The 25,032-nt window shown below is 41.8% G+C and overlaps 1 protein-coding gene across 6 annotated transcripts in view; it reads right to left on the bottom strand.

The window, feature by feature from the left end:
* The window catches only part of MICU3 (mitochondrial calcium uptake family member 3), a 226,188-nt gene that overhangs the window by 70,838 nt on the left and 130,318 nt on the right, over positions 1 to 25,032 (bottom strand). For all 6 annotated transcript variants that reach the window (XM_073583605.1, XM_073583608.1, XM_073583606.1 and 3 more), the window contains exons 5-6: positions 12,311 to 12,358; positions 8,275 to 8,357 (exon numbers count right to left, since the gene is read on the bottom strand). In XM_073583605.1, coding sequence (XP_073439706.1) covers positions 8,275 to 8,357; positions 12,311 to 12,358 — 131 coding nt within the window. The remainder of the gene's footprint in view (positions 1 to 8,274; positions 8,358 to 12,310; positions 12,359 to 25,032) is intronic.

Genomic DNA, 25,032 nt, shown 5'->3' with positions numbered 1-25,032 from the left:
TATTTATCATATAAGTAATCATCTTTCTTACTCTTTTCAACACCCATTTCTTATTTCATACCATGCCCATACGTCTTACATAGCTGTTGGGCTAACAAGCATTCAGTGGACAGCTATCTCTCCTGACTTCCTCCTTATACATGCATGCTCGCTTCAGATTAACATGCATCTTTTTTCATATGTGGATGGAAGAAAGCTGCTGCCAAACACCTCTAGCAGCAGCTTATCTCCCACAAGAACAAAAGAAATGCATGTTAGAATTTGCTTTATTCTTCTTTCCCTCAAATCCTCAGTTGGGAGAGTCGGTAGATGGTTGGCTTGGCCTTCAGCATCTATGTAAGGGGACCTTTAGGTTCCACACAGGTCATGGACGCTGTGTGAACCTGCCCTTGAATCAGTAAGAATCGCCTTCCTTTTTCAGAGATATGTTTGGTCAATCTGACTTAATTAAAAACTTCAGTGACTTCATAAATCCCTCAGTGACGTTATATAAATACGGTAACTATACAGTGCGTTGCAAAAGCATTCGGCTCCCTTCTTCCACATGTTTGGTGTGTCTCCCAGGTGGCGTGTTGCAAACTTTAAACTTTTTATGGATATCTTTGAGAAATGGCTTTCTTCTTGCAACTCTTTCCATAAAGGTCAGATTTGTGCAGTATACGACTGATTTTTGTCCTATGGACAGACTGTCCCACCTCAGCTGTAGATCTCTGCAGTTCATCCAGAGTGATCATGGGCCTCTTGGCTGCATCCCTGATCAGTCTTCTCCTTGTTTGAGATGAAAGTCTAGAGGGACGGCCAGGTCTTGGTAGATTTGCAGTGGTATGATACTCCTTCCATTTCAATATGATTGCTTGCACAGTGCTCCTTGGGATGCTTAAAGCTTTGGAAATCATTTTGTAACCAAATCCGGCTTTAAACTTCTCCACAACAGTATCACGGACCTGCCTGTTGTGTTCCTTGGTCTTGATGATGCTCTCTGTACTTCAAACAGAACCTTGAGACTATCACAGAGCAGGTGCATTTATAAGGAGACTTGATTACACACAGGTGGATTATATTTATCATCATTAGTCATTTAGGACAACATTGGATCTTTCAGAGATCCACAATGAACTTCTGGAGTGAGTTTGCTGCACTGAAAGTAAAGGGGCCGAATAATATTGCACTCACAAACAAGAAGTATTCAGCTCACCTCTCTTCACTCCCAATCACACCTCCGACGCACGGAAACACCATGACCCGGGTGTATAGTGCATGATTAAGCCCTTTTAGGGTGAAACGCGTAGGAAATTGCTCCCCTTCATATGCCTCTTTATGTCGTTTTTACCTGATGGTATGAAGATTTTATATTCTCAATAAAGCAATTGTTATTTTATCTCCTGGAGACGCTGGAAAAATCCTTCTTTATTTTGTGCATGCAATAATATTGCACGCCCCACTTTTCAGTTTTTGAATTTCCACAAATTTTTAAAATAACCAATACATTTTGCTCAACTTCACAATTGTGTCCCACTTGTTGTTGATTCTTCACCAAAAATTTACATTTGGTATCTTTACGTTTGTAGCAGGAAGCTGAATACTTTCACAAGGCACTGTATACACCGTATAAGAAAATAAACTGAGGACCCTGAATAGCTAGGCTGAAAACCCACATATTACAGAAAGTAATGGCCCCATTTTGAAATTCCAACACTGAGAAGGACAAAATGAAAGGTACCGTAATGCAAATCATAGAAGTAGCAAGTGTCGCTAACATCTGCAAATTATCACATTTTCAAACCCCTTTCTCTAATCTGTGTCATGTTGGAGGAGCATAAAGGTCACCTTGAAAGCAAATTTAGTTTAGCCATATGAAACTTAAAAAAAAATTTGGATAATGTATTGGGGGATGATTGTGTTTGTGGACATGTTGCAAATTGAGAGGGAAAGAATTCTTAAACAGAGAGACATTGGTTAATTACTCCGGCAGATCAGCATAGGGCGAAATGTCAACATAGTTCAACACTGCATGGCCCAGTGGTTGGGAAAACAATGAAGGTGCAGAGCTGAACTTCTGCACAGTCCTATAGTGAGATTAGAAGAATGGCGCATAGTGATCCATTCAGTATGAAAATTGAAAAATTGGACTTCACATACCAAGCCTAAGGCTTCAACCAGTATCTACACAAACCATCAGAAGGTGTTTGCACAACATTGGGCTATGAGCTAGCGGTCCAGCTACAGGCATGCCATTGACCTCACGCCAACGTTATCATGGAGGACAGCAATGGCGACTCGAATGGAGGTCTGTCCTCTTCAGCGATGAGTTTGCTTTTGTCTAGACTGCAAATGATGGTTTACATTTGTAAGTACTTTCAGCTTGGCAGAACATTCCTTAGGCAACCAATAATAACCTCACTGATGACATGCCAAGGCGTGCAAGTGTATTTCTGCGTGTGGTGCTCATGCTTGATACTGAATAAATTGAGATGTTTTAAACATTTTATTTCCATTTTTATTATTATTTGCATATTATTAACATCACCATCGAGCCTGTGATTTCCATAATTCCGCGATTATTCCGTCTTGGTGTTGCAATTTCAGTGTTGAGAAGTTTATAAAGACATCTGAAGGGTTTCTGTCATGGTGGCAGTCATTGTACAAACCAGATTACTGCAGGAATCAGCACCATTTTATGGACAGCAGATGTGAACATAGGCTATGTGTTTTAAAGGAAAACAGTTGGCATGCTTTTACATATGATAGTAGTGGTATGGCTTTTCCATGAAATAACAATTCTATCTTTTGAAAATAGATCCGATATGCTGGTCATAAGAAATCTGGATCAGAAACCATTTGTGAGTGAGGATGAAGGCTCACTTGGTGCACTTCCAAGCTAGTTTGCATATAGCTTCTACAATAGATTTCTCATGACTGACACATTTAATCTCTACCCCTTTTTAAATGTCCCTACGAGCTGCGTATTTCAGAAGAATTTGTTTAGTAATTCCCTGCAATCAGCTTTTATCAATAGCGGAAATGAATGTCGGTAATACATTTTGCATCATTGTTTACTTTGAGCCCTAGCAAAGCCTGATATGAATCTAATCAACATGTAAAAAGACTTGTAATATTTTTGGTATCTTTTCCTTAACACGAAGAGGCAAACAAGTTGAAGAAAGAACCATCTGGGGCTATGTAGTACTATATGTAGAACTCTCCAGACTACCTTCACCCATGGTCCCTGGATTATCTGTTACGGGATAAGTCTGTTAGCTCTCCTGGATTTTACTAGTCAACATACTTCTGTGTGGGAAAAATGAAAACAATCTGCTAACTATTCAGGAATTTTCACAGTCATGATACGACAAAAAATATGACACCAGTATATCCTCACGGGCCCACACTACATACTTAACAGTTCTTAGCCACTGGGAAAAAAATTACATTCAATGTATTCAATGTACCCAGGCTCAGTGTACAAGTCTGCAGTCATTCCATGGGAATCCTCACAGTGCGAGCACTGCTCACTGTGAGGATTTACCAGTGCCAGCACCGGGAACAGGTGGTCATGTCACTGCAAGCATGTGATTTGCATACTTTGCGTCACACTTTGAGCCTAGACATGTGCGGCCTCGTTTAGTAAAATCGTCTAGTCAGCACATAACCTCAAGTATGCAAACCGCATACTTGCGGTCACATGACCGCTATTCCCAGTGCCGGAGAATCCTCCAAGTGCGCAGCTCTCTGTGAGGATTCACAAGTATGCAGACAAATAGGGTACAAGTCTGCGTCACTCTATGGCTGGACAAGTCCTTTAAGGCTCAGCTTAGTGAGCGCTAAAGTGTGAGGGGGCCACTGCCAGAATCTTGTTACAGAGGCTTATCTTCCTGACAAACAAAAGCATCAGGGAACTAACTTATAAGTCTACTTTCATTATATAGTTATCATGGTGGGTGAGGGAGAATTAAGGTGCACAACAATAGGGAGAGGGAGGGGGAAGCCCAAACACTAGGGAAAGGGGGGGAGTGGAGACCCTTAGGCAGATTTAACAACACCCTGTCTGCCCTAAATGTCCCTAAATAGGTTCCGCACCTATTGCTAAGCAGGAACCTAATCCCTGCATGACCCTAGCAATAGGCCCTCGATTAGGAGGAGAACAGGGTGAGCGCTAGTCATCCCCCATTACAACTAAAGAGAGAAAGGGTGGACAAAAGAGGGGATACAGCATGAGAAGACCACTGAGATATCACGCCAGCAATCGTCTAAGATGTGGAAGAAGGTGCTCTGGTCAGATGAAACCAAAATCGAACTTCTTGGCAGCAATGCCAAACGATATGTTTGGCGTAAAGGCAACACAGCTCATCACCCTGAAAACACCATCCCCACTGTCAAACATGGTGGTGGCTGCATCATGGTTTGGGGCTGCTTTTCTTCAGCTTGGACAGGGAAGATGGTTAAAATTGATGGGAAGATGGATGGAGCCAAATACAGGACCATTCTTGAAGAAAACCTGTTGGGGGTCTGAAAAAGACCTGAGACTGGGACGGAGATTTGTCTTCCAACAAGACAATGATGCCAAACATAAAGCAAAATCTACAATGGAATGGTTCACAAATAAACATATCCAGGTGTTAGAATGGCCAAGTCAAAGTCCATACCTAAATCCAATCGAGAATCTGTGGAAAGAGCTGAAAACTGCTGTTCACAAACGATCTCCATCAAACCTCACTGAGCTCGAGCTGTTTGCCAAGAAAAGGAACCTTTCGGGACCTTTGCTGCTACCATTTGCTCCAGTGATCCATCTGCCCCTATGTGTCATCTTTACTGTATCATATGGAATCAAGACGAACCAGCATGCCTTTCGCTTGGGTCATGGAAATTTTCTGACAAATTGGGATATGATATACACAATTTCTCTATATGTGATTATATGTTTATTATGGTATTTGATGGTTTCAGCTCTGTGCCTGATATGTATCTGATATATCTATTGTTAATATTTTTGCCTTTTCATAGTATGTCACTGTATTTTGTTATTCGTAAAAGAATACTTTATGCTTAATGGCTTGATGTTATCTTCTGGCTGTGCACATGCGGTCTGCGTCCTCCAGTTATCCTCTCCATGGAGCCAGTGTCCTTGTCGCCTTGGACGCAGGCGCGGGGCTTTTCTCCCCGCGCGTGCGCTCTAATGCCTGACGCCGATCTTCATGTTTGAGGACCTGGCGGTGACGTCATTACGGTCGCTGTGATTGATTTATATATGTCACATGACATAACACGTGACCGTTACCACGGATACAAAAGGTCCTTCAGTTTAATTCAGCCTTCATCCCCTTGAGAAAGCGCCCGGTTTTGAGCCCGAAACGCGCGTTGGGGGTCTCTCCACGGGCCTGGGTACCTATGCACCACTTTGGTAAGCATCCCCCCTTTTACAACTTTGCGCCTGCCATGACGCTATTTGCACCTTTCATGGGTATAGCTTACCATTCCAGCCACTACTGCCTCACTCTTAATCGGCCTATTTGCCTGTAGGGTGCATTTCTAAGCCTATTTAGGCATTATTTTGGAATTAATATTGGCATACATATTGGCCGATGGTGATGTCAATGTATGTTATATACCATCTTGGCTGTGATTATTGGTGCCCTGGTTCATTTTATATCCCCTTTTCTGTCTTGTCTATGTTTGGCGTTGTATTGTTATTGCAATTTTGCTACATATTTATACAGTGTCTGTGCATGATTTGCTAATAAAGATTGTAATATATTCTTTTATACATTGTTTGGATCCAAGTACTCCTTTTTTTCTCCTGTTCCTGTATGCTTATGCAGTGGAATCATTTTCTATTATGGCGGCTCATTTGTTTGGGTTACCGCCCTCTTTTTTGTGTTTAGTATTGGGCTTCTTTTTGCATTTAATCAAACAGTTAATGTAGAGCTAATTGCAATGACCTTCTACAGTCGGATCCAGGATATGTATCTGTCCCGCCAGTGACAACACTTCTGATATAATCATAGACAATAGACTATTGACTAATCCCGCCAAAACATTTATCTAATGTGTATGGGGGCTTTAACTCACAGACCTCCAAGATGCACGTCTGTAATATAGTGGTTGTAACATATTCTCCATGTTACCTTCCAGTTAAAGTAGCTCTCTCATATGCGGACCCCACAAAACTCCTATAGCCATGTTTTTAGGAAACGTGTGAGTGTGAGATATGAAAGGGGGAGGGAGAAAATACTGGGAATAACTGCAAATATCCCTAAATATTCAGGATTTAAGTGATGGTGCACATGTCAGACATGAAAACTGTTCTTTTCAAATGTCAGTAATGTGGATGCAAATCAAATGTCTAGTTGGGATGTTAAAATGAGTCCCTCAGCATGGTATTATGTCCCATAATAAACCATAATGTTTAATTTGCTTTTCTTCCAGAGCAGCTCTGCCTGTTCTGATTGACCACTATACGTGAGCACAAGCTCTTCACAAGCAGGCAGTGCCTATAGAGCTGTGTTGTGTTGCAGCAAGGTTAATGAATAAAAGACTGTTACTAGTGATGAGCAACCGTGCTCGGATAAGATGTTATCCGAGCATGCTCGTGTGCTAACTGAGTGTCTTCGGCGTGCTTTAAAAATATGTTAGAGTCCTTGCGGCTGGTATGTCTCACAATTGTTCAAAAGCAGCAACACTTTCAGGGATTTCATGTTTGTTAGGCAATCCCTGCATGTGCTGCAGCTGTCAAAGAGCCGCGAGACATGCAGGCGCGGGGAGTCAAAAATATTATTCGAGCACGCCAAAGTCACTCGGTTAGCACATGAGCATGGTCGGATAACACGATACCCGAGCACATTCGCTCATCACTGCTGGCTACTTCAAATATGTCTTAGGCCTCTTTCACACTTCCGTTTTTGACAATCAGTCAAGATCCGCCGATTTGGAAAAAAAACGGATCCGTCATTTTTCTTTGCGGATCCGTTTTTTTCCCCATTGACTTTCATTATTGGCGGATCTTGACGGATTGCCGTCCGTTGCATCCGTTTTTGTGCGGATCCGCCAAAATGTTGCTGTCCGTCAACATCCTCAAAGACTCCCAAACGGAGCTTGCAACGTTTTTTTGGCCGGCGGATCCTCCAGACACTGATTTAACCCGAAATTCTGTCTGGGTGCTGGACAAAAATCTCTCTCTCCCCCCCCCCAGTGGCTCCTTTAAAATTATTAATTCTGCGGATCCGTCATGAAACGGTCCTGTTGCATCCGTTCACATCAGTTACAGACGGATCCGCTTTTCCGCCTTTTTGGCAGATTTTGACTGATGCAAATAACTGAAGTGTGAAAGAGGCCTTATGGGGAAGCTGCTGTCAAGTAATAGATCTACATAAGAGGCAAATGGCAAATAAATATTTTATTAATTACTTCTCCCACTTGTTAAGAGAATAATTCCAATATTCGGATAAAGCACTCTCATACCAAGTTTTGGGCTATGCACAAAACTAAAACTATGCAATATTACATGTCTATATAATCAAAACGTGCTTACCGTAGTAAGAGATAATAAGACTGAGACTTCAGGGTGAAGTTTCTACATAATACCCAGGTAATTATCAGCCAAACAAAGAAGTTTTTTTCATTGCTGGTGACATGTTCAATTTTAATAGATGTCACAGCATTATATATGTTCACGTAACCTTATATTTACTAAAATGGAGAATTCTCTGATCTTGTTCGGAAAGTCAAAGCCAAATTTCTTTTGATGTCAAAGAAAGGCAAGTTCTACACTTTGATTACAGACAATCCTGTTTGAAATACAGTTAAAAAACAAATTATCTATTGCAAAAAGGAAGCTGATAAAGAATGGACAGATTCCTGGTATGGCAAGTAAACATTAATCTGTCCTGCCCCATCGGGAAACATGTGCGAAGACGAAGAGATGGACGCCTATCCTTGTGCGGCAGGATGCCCTTTAATGTTCCTCCACTTATCTGTAATTAGCTCTCTTCACATCTGGGCAATTTAATCTGTCCTAGTTACTTACTGAAGACATATTTTATTTTCTTTTGATAGTAGAACTTAAGATGTGGTTACGTTTAAGAGGGGAACAACTTTGCAACTTTGCTACTGAAAAAGCTGTTGAAAAGCTGAAGCAAGAGTTGGCATCAACGGGGCAGGTGTAATCTTCTAATGTGGACTTAGGTAACAAGACACAACTCATTATATATCAATAGTTCTGCCAAGTGCATAAAATAGCGTTCAAAATACACAATATAGTGTCGGAAGTATGAAACTTACCACCAAGAACTCCTCTCTGTCCACCATCTGATTCCCGTCTGTATCAAACATATTGAACGCAATCTTGAATCCGGCATGAGGTTCTGGAGAGAGATTTAAAGGGGTTTGTCAAAAAAGTAACACACAAAATATATTTCTACTTTACATAACGCTCCAAAATTAATATATGCTTTGAAGGGGTTCTCCTCCGTGAGCTCTTAATGGAGAAACACTCAAATTCTCCTATCAAAACATGTGGTCTTTGAACTAGTCGTGGATTTTTGGAGAGTTTCTGCTCCAAAAATTCCTGAAAAAAGCACCAGTATGAACATACTCATGATCTTCAATAAACAATGTAGGAAAAAAAAACTACTCATCTGCCCACCAGTACTACTCGTCTGTAGCCTGTATTGTGATGGTTCTCTGGTATCACCATCCAGCATGGACATCATGCGACCACTGCAGCTGATCAGTGGAAGTTGGCATGACCACTGCATCCATCACATTTTGTTCAAACTGTTCATAGGAAATGTGAAGGCTGCAAATGATCAGAATTCAATCACTTGACACCCCGTCAGATATTCACGCCAGATGACTCTACATGATGGGGGTACCACAGTGGCATCGGTCTGATTGATAAGTATGTTTTTTTTTTTCTTACACTGCCCTGGGAACATTAGGTTTAAGGCTTATAGTCATGGAGAAACCCATTAACATTCAATGTTGATTAATACATAGACCTCACATAAAGCTCCACTCACATCATGATCAAATCTTACGTCAGATGTATACATCAGGAGAATATCCAAATGTGAAGCTCTGATGGAAGGCTTTGATGTATGCCAGTGTACAAGCAATGCGAGGCATAAATAGCCCCAAGGCTTCCATGTTATAAAAAAAGTATGCCTAGGCTTCTCATGTCAATGAATAAAAGGATATAGTAGTAGTTAAATTTGCATTCTAAACATACACCAAATGTATATTGCAAATGCAGTGTGAACATAGCTTTAGACCATCACTAAAGGCCCTGTCTCACATAGCGAGATCGCTAGCGCGTCACCGATTTTGTGACGCAACAGTGATCTCGCCTGCGATCTTGCTACATGTGACACGCGGCGGCGACGAGGGATATCGCTGATCGTGAAGGAAAGTCCTGGGCCATTTTTCATCGGCGTCGTCCCGCTGGCCAGCATGCATCGCTGTGTTTGATCGTTGGATCGTTGCTGCGTCGCTGAAGAGATCTGCATGTTTGTTTGGCAGCTTACTAGCGATCATTTAGCAACGCACCAGCGATCCCTACCAGGTTGTATCGTTGTCGGGATCTCTGGTGCGTCGCTATGTGAAACGGGACCCTAAGAAGCAGGGAATGGTCATCAATCTTGGTCACCAGCCAAAATAAGTTACTTAGTATCTAGCCAACCGTGGGGTACCAAACCTAAGACCTTCAAAGATCAGCTTTGACCACTAGTGGAACTGCAAATTGATAGTGTTTAACTTTACCAACTAAAAGCAAAGAATGCTGATGGTCCTTTGAAACTGAGAACCGTACCGTATATGGTTCCATGTTCCAACAAATCATAGGAGTTCTGGATCAGAGGATCACTTTTATCAGAATTTAAAGAATGTTACATTCATCTGAATGGTGCTAGCAGGAATAATGTGCTCGCTGCCATTACAGCCATGGCCATCTAGGTGACCAGACTGGATCTTCCATTGCAGAAAGTTCAATAGCAAATCGGCATTTTGGTATGTGGTCTACAGCTATTTTTCTTATACATTTTTCAATGGCGTTTCTGTTTTCGAGGACACATTTTCAGTCCATTAGATACTGTACATCTATATGACACGCCAGTTGTAAAAGATTATGACGCAATCATTTTTAATTTTTTTTTTTAAACCATCAAATTTTCTAAACATTTATATTGGATCTGAAGTTCAGAGGGTAGAAATGGAATTGTCTTTGCTGTCAGCTTTCAGCCAAAAGTTGCAGTTAATGAGGTGGATTATCTAACCCTTAAGAAGATGGTTAAATCTGCTGTTTCTCCATGGAGCACTGTTTGTACTGAGAGCTTTTCAATTAGCCATACAAGATTACTTCATGACAAGTGAGCAAGGTTTAAAGAGACTGAGTTTTAACGCTTTTACACCTTACCAGGCTTACCGTAAATTTAGAATATGAAAAAAACCTCCAGCAATTTTTTAATTATTACTATTTTTGTGCAACAGCTAAGAACCTCATTTTTAAAATGATAATAATCAGCTACTATATAAACACCACTTATAAAGCTCCCAATGTATATCATAGCAGAGCCCAATACTGAAAGATCACAGAAAGAAACAAGCAAGCAGGGATCAATCTTAAAGAATAATTAATATTTATGAGTGCAATGAAATGAAGATATAAACATAAAAAAATGATAAAAGCACGTATAAATAGGGTAAGTGTAGATATACACAATGGTTTTTTTTCCGGCAGTCAAAATCATCCTCTTTTCCAGCAAAAGATGCTGCAGGCATTGCTCCTTTTCTCTGGAGTTTAGTAAACCCCCACTGTCTTTTTTGGGCTTTATCTGGTACTTTCCCCAGAGTTTTTTCAGCTTTTTTATGCAAGCATTTTTCCAGTTTTTTGGCTGTATTTTTATTGGCGTATTTTGGATGTATTTTCAAATCCAAAATACAGAAAGTATTAAAAAATTTTTGAAGCAAAAAGGCGTCTTCCGGGCATCTTTTTAGCCCTCCATTGACTTCTATTGTAAAAGTATAGCGCATCTTCATAGAGGAAAACACTAGGACCTTATTTTCCATACCAGACCTCACAGTGAGAGTTCACCGGATTTCATCAGCTGATCAGCTCCGGTTCCCTCACTTACGGCACCGTTGCATGAGAAAGTTCTCACACAACGGCAGTGCCGTAAGTGAGAGCACAGGAGCTGATGAACTCTGGTGAACTGACGGCAGCTCAGTGATACACTGTGTGATTATTTCAAATAAAGGACTTTATTCTGGCTGTGTGTTTTTATACAATATCACTATGGGGTTAGTTATTGACACCTCTCCATTACTAACCTGTGGGCTTGATGTCACCTGAAACTACAAAGGTGACATCAACCCCACTGCTACAGGGCAAGTGGGAAGAGCAAGGCTAAGTGCCAGAATTGGCACATCTATAAGATGCGCCATTTCTGGGGCAGCTGAGAGCTGATGTTTTTAGCCTGGGGGGGTGCCAATATCTATGGCCCCTTCCCAGGCTATTAATATCAGCCCGCTGCTGTATGCCTATCCTTTCCTGGTTCGATTTTATAGGGGGACCCCATGTCAATCTTTTTCTGGGGTTTCCCTGTAAACTAGCCAGTAAAGGTTAATCAAACAGCTGTGAGCTGATATTAATAGTCTGAGAACATTTGACTATTGGCTATTTCCCAGAATATTAACATCAGCCCTCAGCTTTTCTCTGCTGGTTATGAAAATTATGGGGGAGAACACGCAATTTAAAAAAAAAATGTTTTGAAAAATAAACAGATATTGCGTTTCACACAGATTTCTGGCAGTTGCTGTTTTGTTACAGCATATGTAGGTTAATTACAGCATGTTAATGCTCCTACATAAGCTGGTGATTGTGTGTGTGTATTTAGGGACAGGGCGCAGCTGTGATGAGGCACATTAATAGGAATTAGAGTATCTGGCTGAAGAGGTTGAATAAGGAAATTACATCACAATTCTTTTTTTTTAATGTATCTTTATTTAGCTCTATGGATTTACAAAAAAACGAATGAAAAATGCATAAAAAACGCATTAAAAACATGCGTATTTTCAGCTGCGTTTTTTTGCCATGAGATGCAGAAACCTTGCAGAAATTTCTGCAAGTAAATATGCAACGTGCGCACATAGCCTTACACGTCATTTTTTTAGATTGATCAGTCTATTTAACTATTTACATAGATATTTGATGAAACCAAGGAGTTACATTTCTCTCCTTACTCCAGAGTGGGTATGCATACACTGACTACCTTTATTGCAGTATACATTCCATATATAAGTGATTGAGGGATGCACTTACTTGTTAATATGCAGAGAAGGAAGAGATACTCTGTGTAGGAAACCATGCCTAAAAAGAAGAAAATGTAAACTGTAAAAACACGTTCTGTTAAGAGAGGCGCACTTTAGAGATTCCTGTTTTTATCCAGCGACAATTCTAAACCTTAAAAAATATCTATTTAAATAAAGTTATAAAAAAATTACATTGATTTCTATTACTACTTGTACGCTGTTTTTAGGCCTCGCTCACAAGAGCGTATATATCAGATGAGTGCTAAGCGATGTTTTATTGGATAGCACTCGGCCCAATGTTACACTGTGGGGCAGTGCTGATCGGAGTTTTTTTTCACTCAGATTCGGCAGTTTCTCCTCAAACCAGATGGCACTCACCCATTCAAGTCTATAGGTGCGTGGAAAATATTGGACTGCACTCGGATTACATCTGATTGTGATCCGATTTCGACTGACTCACACAATGGAGAAGTTGGAGAAATTTTTGTCTCCATCTTTTCCACACCTGTGGTACCAATGCTTTAATCAGACAGAATCCGCTCACAGTAAGCTCACACTCGGCTCAAACTCTGATCAGACTTTGCTCCCGGTGTCACATAACATAATTCGATTCTCTGCATGAGAGTATCTACGGTCATGTGAACGAGCCCATAGAACACAACACAAACATTATTACATCAAGCTTTACTATTAGTAGTATGATATTAGTACAATTACAATAGACACAGTGCAAAATCATGTGATACACATGGGAGCATAGGATAATGAAGGGGTGCAACACAGGCTTAAAGGAACCTTTCAGCACATGCATATGGAAGTGGTAGTACGGCTGTGTAGGTGCTTGTTACCAATAATAATAATACCTTTTTTGTAAAGATCTGATGTGCCGATCACAAGAATTCTAGTGTACAAACCATATGCCGTTTAGGTTGGAAGTGCTCGAAGGTGTCTTTGGGGGGTGTTTGTCTGAAGGTTTGTATATGAAGGTGTGTCTTTGGGGAGGTTTCTCTGGGGGGGTGTCTTAGGAGGTATAGGAGATGTTTGTGTCTGGGGGCATGTCTCTTGGACTAGTGTGCATGACTATGAAATGGGGGGGCAAGAATAAGTCTATAAGGTGCATGGTAAGCCGTAAATTGGCCATAAGTTCATTCATGATAATACATAAACATATCAAACAAATTACTAATATACATATCAAAATATATATATACTAGCTGAAGAGGCTGGTGTTGCCCGGGCATAGTAACTAACTGCCGCCTCTCTCTCCCGCTTTCCACTTGCCGTCCCGTTCTCACCCTCCGAATCCCAGCTCTCCACCCGCCGTCCCGCATTCTCCCTCAGCATCCCCGCTCTCCATCCACCGTCCCGTTCTCTCCCTTCACAGCCCCTGTCTCCGCTGGCAGCCCTGCTTTCGTTCCGCAGCCCCACTGTCTCCTTCCACAGCCCAGCTCTCCATCTACCATCACACTAACTCCTTCTGCAGCCCCACTTTCCAGTCGTCGTCCCGCATTCTACCTCCACTGCCCCGCTCTCGCTCTCCGCAGCCCCTGTCTCCACTGGCTGTCCTGCTCTCTCCCTCCGCAGCCCCGCTCTCCACTGGCTGTCCCGCTCTCCCTCTGCAGAACCGCTCTCCACTCGTCATCGTGCTCTCTCCCTCCATAACCCCTGTCTCCACTGGCAGTCCCGCTCTCTCCCTCAGCAGCCCAGCTCTCCACCCACGTCCCGCTCTCTCCTTTAACAGCCCCAATCTCCACCCACCAACACGCTCTCTCCTTACACAGCCCCACTCTCCACCCGCCATTCGTTCTATCCTTCTGCTGCCCCACTTTCCATCCGTGTCCCGCTCTCTCCCTTGCAGCTCCGCTCTCCACCCGCATCCCGCACTTTCCCTCTGCAACCCCGCTCTCCATCCGCCAGTGGGTGGGGCTATGTGGAGTGGGTGTGGCTTAATATACACACACACACAAACACACATACAAACACTCAGCTTTATATATATATATATATATATATATATATATACAGTTGTGGCCAAAAGTATTGACACCCCTGCAATTTTGTCAGATAATTCTCAGTTTCTTCCTGAAAATGATTGCAAACACAAATTCTTTGGTATTATTATCTTCATTTAATTTGTCTTAAATGAAAAAACACAAAAAGAATTGTCCTAAAGCCAAATTGGATATAATTCCACACCAAACATAAAAAAGAGGGTGGACAAAAGTATTGGCACTGTTCAAAAAATCATGTGATGCTTCTCTAATTTGTGTAATTAACAGCACCTGTAACTTACCTGTGGCACCTAACAGGTGTTGGCAATAACTAAATCACACTTGCAGCCAGTTGACATGGATTGAAGTTGACTCAACCTCTGTCCTGTGTCCTTGTGTGTACCACATTGAGCATGGAGAAAAGAAAGAAGACCAAAGAACTGTCTGAGGACTTGAGAAACCAAATTGTGAGGAAGCATGAGCAATCTCAAGACCTGAATGTTCCTGTGTCTACTGTGTGCAGTGTCATCAAGAAATTTAAAGCCCATGGCACTGTGGCTAACCTCCCTAGATGTGGACGGAAAATAAAAATTGACAAGAGATTTCAACGCAAGATTGTGCGGATGTTGGATAAAGAACCTCGACTAATATCCAAACAAGTTCAAGCTGCCCTGCAGTCCGAGGGTACAACAGTGTCAACCCGTACTCTCCGTCGGCGTCTGAATGAAAAGGGACTGTATGGTAGGAGACCCAGGAAGACCCCACTTCTTACCCCGAGACATAAAAAAGCCAGGCTGGAGTTTGCCAAAACTTACTTGAAAAAGCCTAAAACGTTTTGGAAGAATGTTCTCTGGTCAGATGAGACAAAAGTAGAGCTTTTTGGGCAAAGGCATCAACATAGAGTTTACAGGAGAAAAAAAGAGGCATTCAAAGAAAAAAACACGGTCCCTACAGTCAAACATGGCAGAGGTTCCCTGATGTTTTGGGGTTGCTTTGCTGCCTCTGGCATTGGACTGCTTGACCGTGTGTATGGCAATATGAAGTCTGAAGACTACCAACACATTCTGCAGCATAATGTAGGGCCCAGTGTGAGAAAGCTGGGTCTCCCTCAGAGGTCATGGGTCTTCCAGCAGGACAATGACCCAAAACACACTTCAAAAAGCACTAGAAAATGGTTTGAGAGAAAGCACTGGAGACTTCTAAGGTGACCAGCAATGAGTCCAGACCTGAATCCCATAGAACATCTGTGGAGAGATCTAAAAATGGCAGTTTGGAGAAGGCACCCTTCTAATATCAGGGACCTGGAGCAATTTGTCAAAGAAGAATGGTCTAAAATTCCAGCAGAGCATTGTAAGAAACTCATTGATGGTTACCGGAAGCGGTTGGTCGCAGTTACTTTGGCGAAAGGTTGTGCAACCGAATATTAGGCTGAGGGTGCCAATACTTTTGTCTGGCCCATTTTTGGAGTTTTGTGTGAAATGATCAATGTTTTGCTTCATTCTCTTTTGTGTTTTTTCATTTAAGACAAATTAAATGAAGATAATAATACCAAAAAATTTGTGTTTGCAATCATTTTCAGGAAGAAACTGAGTATGAGTATTATCTGACAAAATTGCAGGGGTGTCAATACTTTTGGCCACAAATGTATATATATATATATATATATATATAGTTATATATAGTTATATATGCAGTCATGGCGAAAAGTGTTGGCATCCTTGAAATTGCTCCAGAAAATGAAGTATTTCTCCCAGAAAATTATTGCTATTACACATGTTATGTTATACACATGTTTATTTTCTTGTATTGGGGCAACACAAAAAAAGGAAAAAAAAGGCAAACTGGACAGAATTTCACGCAATAATTTCAAGGGTGCCAACACTTTCGGCCATGACATATATACACACAGTGGGGTACAGAAAGTATTCAGACCCCTTTAAATTTTTCACTCTTTGTTTCATTGCAGCCATTAGGTAAATTCAAAAAAGTTCACACCTGTCTATATAAGACCTCACAGCTCACAGTGAAGGTCAGACCAAATGAGAATCATGAGGTCAAAGAAACTGGCCAAAGAGCTCAGACAGAATTGTGGCAAGGCACAGATCTGGCCAAGGTTAGAAAAGAATTTCTGCAGTACTCAAGGTTCCTAAGAGCACAGTGGCCTCCATAATCCTTAAATAGAAGTTTAGGACCACCAGAAGTCTTCCTAGACCTGGCCGACCCGCCAAACTGAGCAATCGTGGGAGTAGAGCCTTGGTGAGAGAGGTAAAGAAGAAACCCAAGATCACTGTGGCAGAGCTCCATAGATGCAGTAGGGAGATGGGAGAAAGTTATACAAAGTCAAATATCACTGCAGCCCTCCACCAGTCGGGCTTTTATGTCAGAGTGACCCAACCGAAGCCTCTCCTCAGTGCAAGACATATGAAAGCCCACATAGAGTTTGCTAAAAAACACATGAAGGACTCCCAGACTGTGAGAAATAAGAATCTCTGGTCTGATGAGACAAAGATAGACCATTTTGATGATAATTCTAAGCGGTATGTATGGAGAAAAACCAGGGAGTGCTCATCACTTGCCGAATACAATCCCAACAGTGAAACATGGTGGTGGCAGCATCATGCTATGGGGTTGTTTTTCAGCTGCAGGGACAGGACGACTGGTTGCAATTGAAGGAAACATGAATGTGACCAAGTACAGAGATATCCAGGATGAAAAACTCTTCCAGAGAGCTCTAGACCTCAGACTTGGCCGACGGTTCACCTTCCAACAAGACGATGACCCTAAGCACACAGCTAAAATAACAAAGGAGTGGCTTCAGAACAACTCTGTGACCATTCTTGACTGGCCCAGCCAGAGCCCTGACCTAAACCTGACCTAAACCGAATTGAGCATCTCTGAAGAGACCTGAAAATGGCTGTCCACCGTTTACCATACAACAAGAATGGCAGAGGATCCCCAAATCCAAGTGTGAAAAGCTCAAGAGGGTGCTTCTATTCAATACTGAGCAAAGGGTCTGAATACTTATGACCATGTGATATTTCATTTTTTTCTTTTTTAATAAATGTGGAAAAATTTCTACTTTTTTTTCAGTCAAGATGGGGTGCAGAGTGTACATTAATGAGAAAAAATGAACTTTTTTGAATTTAACAAATGGCTGCAATGAAACAAAGAGTGAAAAATGTAAAGGGGTCTGAATACTTTCCGTACCCACTGTACGCAGAGTATGAGTCAGAGATAGTTGTATGTATGAACTGCTACTAGATAGGGTAGCCATATAGGATGGAAGGGGGCCTGGCAGCAGGCTCCTCGCACTGATTACCTGTCAGCAGCTCTCTGTGATAACAGCTGAATGGTGGGGGTGCTGGATGATGACCCTCTATCAATCTTATATTGATGGCCGATATAGAGGAGAATCACTTTAGGAATGATCAAAAAACATAACGTAAGACTAGAATTATGTAGCTCGGGGCATCTGCCCTCTTGGCCTGGTGGGATCTGCCCTTACAATGCTTTGTTCTTCAGCATCATTTGCACAATGTTTCAGGTTCTCAGAGAGGATCATGTTGTCAGTCAATAATGTTACAACCTCCACACTAAGCTCACTGATCCCACCAAGGCTTTACACCTTAAATGGAAGGATTGTTTTCTAACAAACATACCACCTCCTCTATGTGGCCGCATGTCAGTGTATCCCCTTGCAGTAACAGGGCATTAGCCACATAATTAGTCTGATAAATACTTGGAGGCCAAATGGGAAAAAAAGCTTTGAGGCAGGATCTCCCTAAGATATCAGATACAGAAGCGTTTTGATAAAGTGGTGTGAGCCGAACTTTAAAATATGTTAAACCCATTTGTTTTATCGCTGATCCCTTTGTTTGATGCCACTCTCTTTGTTGGAAAACAAAGACAAGCTGAGCAACTGTCAGGCGGCATGTCAGCAGAAGAGAAGGCCGCTATCTAAGAGGTCCTGAAAGCATTCTCTCCTTTTGTTTGTGGTCTTCAGAAAGAGATAGTTCTGCTTCACTTACCTGAATGTTATGGGAGAAAGATCCTGGAATGGTTATGGCTCAGTAGGCAAGTCCTCTGCAAGGATGGGACTGAGGTCACAAGGTAGGAATCACCCCCCAAAAAAGTACATAGCTTTTAGAAACATCAATTTCTTCTAAAAACAATGAAGGATACGTCTTATCACTTACATTGTGGGCACATGGCTGTTAGCGATTCACGCGATTTTCTTGCAGCCCTATGGTCCTTGGTTTCTGACCACACAGCAATGTCAGCGTGGAGTTTCTACGCTCTTCCCGTCATGCTGCAAAAAATACTGCCAGCTTCACCACAAACATGATATTTTCTTAAGAGTCTATATTCTTCACAATGTGAGTCCCACTGAGGACAAGGACTAATGTGACAGTTTACAACGCGGAGGATCATGTGGCACTATATGAGTATCAATGCTACCATAACTCTGGTTGTTTGCCTTCATCACAGAAAGGAATAAGTAGATAAGTGCGTGTCAAACCCAAAAATATGTGCATGCAAGCGAAAGAAGACAATTATCGATTGTATCACAGCCTCTGATCATCTCGCTAACAATTCTCACAATTTTGGACCATAAGGCCGGTTTCACTATGCCAATGAGGCAGTTAGCTCAGGTCAGGAGACTTTGCGGCCAAGTCTTCTAGCCCGAGTACATGTTTTGTGAATGTATGAAACCAGCCTAACACCAATGTGTGTGACTGCCCCAGAATAATTCATAGTAAGTCACTATAGTACCTTCAAGGAAAACTAAGGGAACAATTTAAGGACCAAATATGCAGTCCTCCTCTAAAGGTTTATTTACACTGCTCGATACGCAGTGTTGGACGATCATCGGAAGGCAGCATGCTGGCCGGTTAGTGGTGATTTAGTAGCTTCCTTACACAGGCCAAACTGGCTTTAGATACACACTGAATGATCTGTAACAGATTGTTCAGTGCACAGATACAGACACTGGTCTCAACAGTGTGAGTCCTGATTACATAGGACAATGTGCTGCTGAGAACGATGGTCATTTGTGCAGCACCAATTATCATCTCACCCGACGAATGGAGTGTTTTGCTCGTTCATCTACTAATCTGCAGCCTGTTTACACTGCAAGATTACCATGTTTAGAGTGAACAACCATTTCTAGGAATCCTGCAATGTAAATGCCCCTTAACTAACAGATTTCACTCCAATTCATGCACATTCTGCTATGTACTGTGATGCATAGAGGCTGCTGAAACCAAACGGTACAGCATCCTTTACGGAAACTCCACTGCAAAAATGCCTTTTGGATGAAAATACATGGATTTAAGTACACAAAAAACCTCTACGTCCTTTAAATATTCCACATTGACATTCCTTATCTCCTCTTTCTACAACCGCATACAAGACTTCTCCCGTGCTTCCCCCATACTCTGGAATTCTCTGCCACAACACATCAGACTCTCGCCAACAATGGAAACCTTCAAGAAACACCTGAAGACCCACCTGTTCCGACAAGCCTACAGCCTACAATGATCCTCAGTCTACTGAACCACCGCACGACCTGCTCTAATCCCCACCCATCCCTGTAGACTGTGAGCCCTCGCAGGCAGGGTCCCCTCTCCTTATGTACTTGTGTGGCCCTTGTCTTGCACATGTTTATTGTACTTGTCTATATTTCCCCTTTTCACATGTAAAGCGCCATGGAATAAATGGCGTTATATAAATGTAGAATAATAATAATAATAATAATAATAATTTTCTACATGACTTCTCTAAAAGGAACAAGCACGTATAATCTTCACATCTTGCTCTTATACACACAGAGACTCTGAAGAATGTTGGTAAATTCATGAATGATGGTGACTATCCCTATTTCTAGCTTATAACAGATAAAGTAAAAGTTGTATATACATTCCCTGGACAAGGATTGTCATTGAGCTCTAGAATGTCAGATGACCCAACATTACAAATCTAAAAAAAACTAATACCACAAAGCTCAGCATGAAGCATCTTAATATTCTAGCGATATAAGTATCTTTTTAGGTATGTCCATTTGTGACATACTAATTACATTTCTGCTCTTCTGGATGGAGAAATCATTGAACAAGTCAAGTGTATGTCAATAATAATCAATAGGATATAAGGTTATAAGCCCATGGAGAAGGAATGTGCTGTTTTTTATGTCAGTCTGGAGAAAGTGACACAGATATCGAAGACGTCTACTCTGAATGAATTCATAAATCAAGCCTTAACACAACAAGGTCTATAGTAAATGACCACCCACACGCTTACCTCCCTCTCAGCTCCTTTCAGATACACAAAGTTCATTGTTTCCTGAGATACAATTCTTTCTAGTGGAATATAATGGCAGAAAGTTATGGAACTTTTCTAGGGCTATACTGAACTGAGAAGTAAGAATGAAAGCGAAGGCTACATAATGCCTGCAATATTTACAATCATGTCCGCTGGTACAACAATGCCTCTTCCGTCCGCTTATAACAGTCATAAAGGGAGATCTTATCAAAAAATAATACAGAGGTCAGGAATTGCACCTAAAGGATTACATGCAGCTCGCCGTATCTTCACTGTATCATCTGTATAACTGATTGCAGCTTTCCTCCAAAAATTGTTCAACCCAATATTTGGACTTTCTGATCAATGAACTGAAAATATGAAAGATCATTGAATAAGTCTTGAAGACGCATATGATGACAATTCAAGTTAAAACCTACAGCTTGTTGCAACACAGAAAATATCATCTCCCCCAACAATCTCATAAGTGTTTCAAACACAGTACTTGTGTAAGGGGGTGCGCCGTGAAGAATGAGGTTCCTCATCATTGTGCAGGATTTGTGACCGGAGATTGATACCTACTGACTAAACTGAACCCAGCGGAACCGAAGGAAGGGAGAAGTGTTTCAGGAAGGATGAATCAAAAGAGAGTACCGGGTCAGGTGACGCCTGTGACGCAGTTACCTGATATAAAAAGCTGAAGTGACAAGTCGAGAAGTCAGTAAAGGCCAACAAGTAAAACCAAAGGGACATCTGTGCAAAGGGATGCCGCAATCGAGTCGCCAGGACGCACTTGGAGAATGAACAATGCAGGATGCCATGAGCCAATGCGCGAGATCCGTATGATGCAAATCAAGGCCTGGGATCCAGACTATGCCAGTCAAGACTGGAGGCTCAGCCCTTATCCGTCAAGGCCCGATAGTTGACCGTCGCAATTTGAGCACCTAAGATTGATTGTGGGCCACCATCCAGAAGTGGACATCCACTGTGGTGATTTGGAGGCGCGAGCATACTGGACCGTCATTTTCAATGCTGACATAAGGTACAGGGCTTTGTCCGGGGCTGTGCAGCAGATGGGATGGGGACCAGCCAGTGTGAGGAGGGCCCAGAGATCATTACTTTGCTTTGTTAGGAGGACTTGCGGTCTAGCGGAAATACCAGTGTCAGATATTATAGGGAATCCATTCTGCAACTGTTCAAGTGAGTTTATTGTCATTTGTACTAATATTGTATTATTTAATACCCTGTATTTGAATAATTGATTCCTTGCAAAACTAACTCTTTCATTCTCGTGTTAAGAGAATAGTTTAGTTGGTTACTTCCTTTGTGTCCTTGTCTGCGTGTTGCATCCTAGTAACCTGTTTACACTTGCTTACAGCAATAACTTGAAATGATGCATTACAGCAATTTCATTAAAATCCAAACTTTTTTTCTATGTAAGTCCGTAAAATTGTTACTGTGCAGACAGGCAGACAACTGAGCAGTAAGGTGCCATAACCTGTGCCTTTAGAACTATTAGGTTCTTAGTCATGGAAATCTGTTGACTTACATGGTAACACTCTTTTGAAAAGTAGAAAACCAGTATAGACCTAATAGATTTACCAGACAAATCTACACTATCCTCTAGCAGCTAAACACATCAGAAACTAGAGCTGCTTATAAGTTGTCCACGTTTATTTAACGTGTGAAAGAAAAGGAGAAGAAACAAGACTAGAAGAAAGTGAGCATGGAAGCACTGATCTCAGTATTAGATCTCACAAGCTGAAATGACAATGGATATGATATATACTAACCTGTCTGGGTTGTGCAAAACATGAGCACTCCATCAATGTTTTAATATTCAATAAATTATTTGCTACTCTTCAGAGAATAATGAATGTCACTGAAACCAGTGCAGGGCTAAGGGCAAGTCATCCTCCTTCTGTCTTACTCAGCTGTACCCAGGTACGGACTGGGACTGAAAATCAGCCCTGGCATTTTAAATCACAAAGGCCCATGTTATTTCCGTCCCCAAGCACCAGATGAAATATATTACTAATATTACCTTGAATGGAGGAAAGGAAGATTTACTACATTACCAATATGATTAATGATTCCCATGACCTGCTGGGATAAGGCTAGTTTCACACTTGCTTTTTTTTGCAGCGCGTTTTTCCCGCAAAAAAACGCATACATAAGCATACAACTGCTGCGTTTTTTTCAAGCATTTTTATGAGCATGCATGAAAAAAACGCAGCGTTTTTATGCGTTTGTATGCGTTTTTAGCGCGTTTTTACCGCGTTTGCGTTTTTTTCCAACATTTTTAGGTGGCCCCTCACACTACCCAAACCATGACTTTTTACTAACCCTAACCCTGACCCTAACCCTGACCCTAACCCTGACCCTAACCCTTAACCAAATCATACTTAACCCTAACCCAAACCCTAAACCCTAACTAACCCTAACCCTGACCCTGACCCTAACCCTAACCCTGACCCTAACCCTGACCCTAACCCTAACCCTGACCCTAACCCTAAGCCTAACCCTGACCCTAACCCTTAACAAAACCATACTTAACCCTAACCCTGACCCTAACCCTAACCCTAACCCTAATCCTGACCCTAACCCTGACCCTAACCCTAACCCTGACCCTAACCCTTAACCAAACCATACTTAACCCTAATCCTGACCCTAACCCTGACCCTAATCCTTAACAAAACCATACTTAACCCTAACCCTGACCCTAACCCTAACCCTGACCCTAACCCTAACCCTGACCCTAACCCTTAACCAAACCATACTTAACCCTAATCCTGACCCTAACCCTGACCCTAATCCTTAACAAAACCATACTTAACCCTAACCCTGACCCTAACCCTAACCCTGACCCTAACCCTAACCCTGACCCTAACCCTTAACAAAACCATACTTAACCCTAATCCTGACCCTAACCCTGACCCTAACCCTTAACCAAACCATACTAAACCCTAACCCTGACCCAAAACCCAACCCTAACCCTGACCCTGACCCTAACCCTAACCCTAAACCCCCTTAACTAACCCTAACTCTAACTCAAACCCCTAAATTCCATGGTTAAAAAAAAAAAACGCATATGCAAAAAAACGCTTACATGAGCATGCCAGTGCGCACATATGCGCATCCATAGGCTATAATGGCCATTTTTAGCGCAAAACGTGCGCATATGTGCGCATGCTCTTTTTTGCAGGGCCAAAAAATGCAACATGATGCGTCTGGAAAATCCAATCGCACACCCCAAAAAAACGCAGCGCATGAAAATCGCATACATGCGCTGACCAGTGCGCAGGTATGCGCACCCATGTTAAATATAGGGGAAAAAACGCATGCGCAGGTTAGCGTTTTTTTCCAGCGCTAAAAAACGCAAATGTGAAACCAGCCTAAGTGATGGATTTTTGGTGACTTTGTCCTCCGTCACAACTCTTAACAGTATGGGTGTCTTGAGAACACCGATTTTGCTAACAACGTAACAGCCAAAGCAGCCCATAACTAAACAGGCCCTTCTGGCATTTGCCAGAATAACCAAATGGCCAGTCCGGCCCTGGCTGTACCAATGGAGATGTCCCGAGGAAGACTTGTTATGAGCTGAAACTCATGCTCAACGAAGAGAGCTAACCATCACTGGAACTCACGCAGCGCTAAGGGTGATTTATCTCCATCTAATCTTACTTAGATATTTAAGAAGGTTATACAACAATGATTTAAAAAAAGTCATTGCCTGGATGGGAGCACATGTTATTCTAAAACCTCTCAAGATGTGTAAACCTCCTCAGGGCACAGGTAATAATACAACCCCATACCATCAGAGGTGCAGTATGTGGAACTGTGCGCTGATAAGCTAGATAGTCCATCTCTCCTCTTGAGTTTTCAGGATACGGCATCCGTGGTTTTCATAAAGAATTTGAAATTTAGTTTCAGCTGACTGGAAGATAGTTTTCCATTTTGCCTCAATCCATTTTAAATTAACTTTGGCCCAAAAGAAACAGCAGGATTTCTGGATTGTGTTGATATACAGCTTCTCTTTGCATGACAGAACTATAACTTGCATTTGTGGATAGCACAACGAATGTGTTCACAATGATTTCTGGAAGCATTCCCGAGCCCATACATTGATTTGCACAACCGAATCACGTCTGTTTTTAATGTAGTGCCACCTAAAGGCCCATACATTATAAGCATTGCATTTTGACCCTTGTGCACATGGATTTCTTCAGAATTTTTTAATATTATATACTGTAGATGGTGTAATATTCAAAGTCTTTACAATTTTACGCTGAACAACATTTTTCTTGTATTGTTCCACAATTTTTAGGCACAGTTGTTCACAGATTGGTGATTCTCTGACCCTCTTTATTTCTGAGAGACTCTGCCTCTCTTACATGAGAGACCTAGAACAGTTTGCTAAAGAAGAGAGGTCCAAAATTCC

Source organism: Dendrobates tinctorius, unplaced genomic scaffold (assembly GCF_039654945.1).
Source record: "Dendrobates tinctorius isolate UK_male_01 unplaced genomic scaffold, ASM3965494v1 ptg000079l, whole genome shotgun sequence".
NCBI classification, from domain to species: Eukaryota; Metazoa; Chordata; class Amphibia; order Anura; family Dendrobatidae; genus Dendrobates; species Dendrobates tinctorius.
This window is presented reverse-complemented; position numbering and strand designations above follow the sequence as displayed.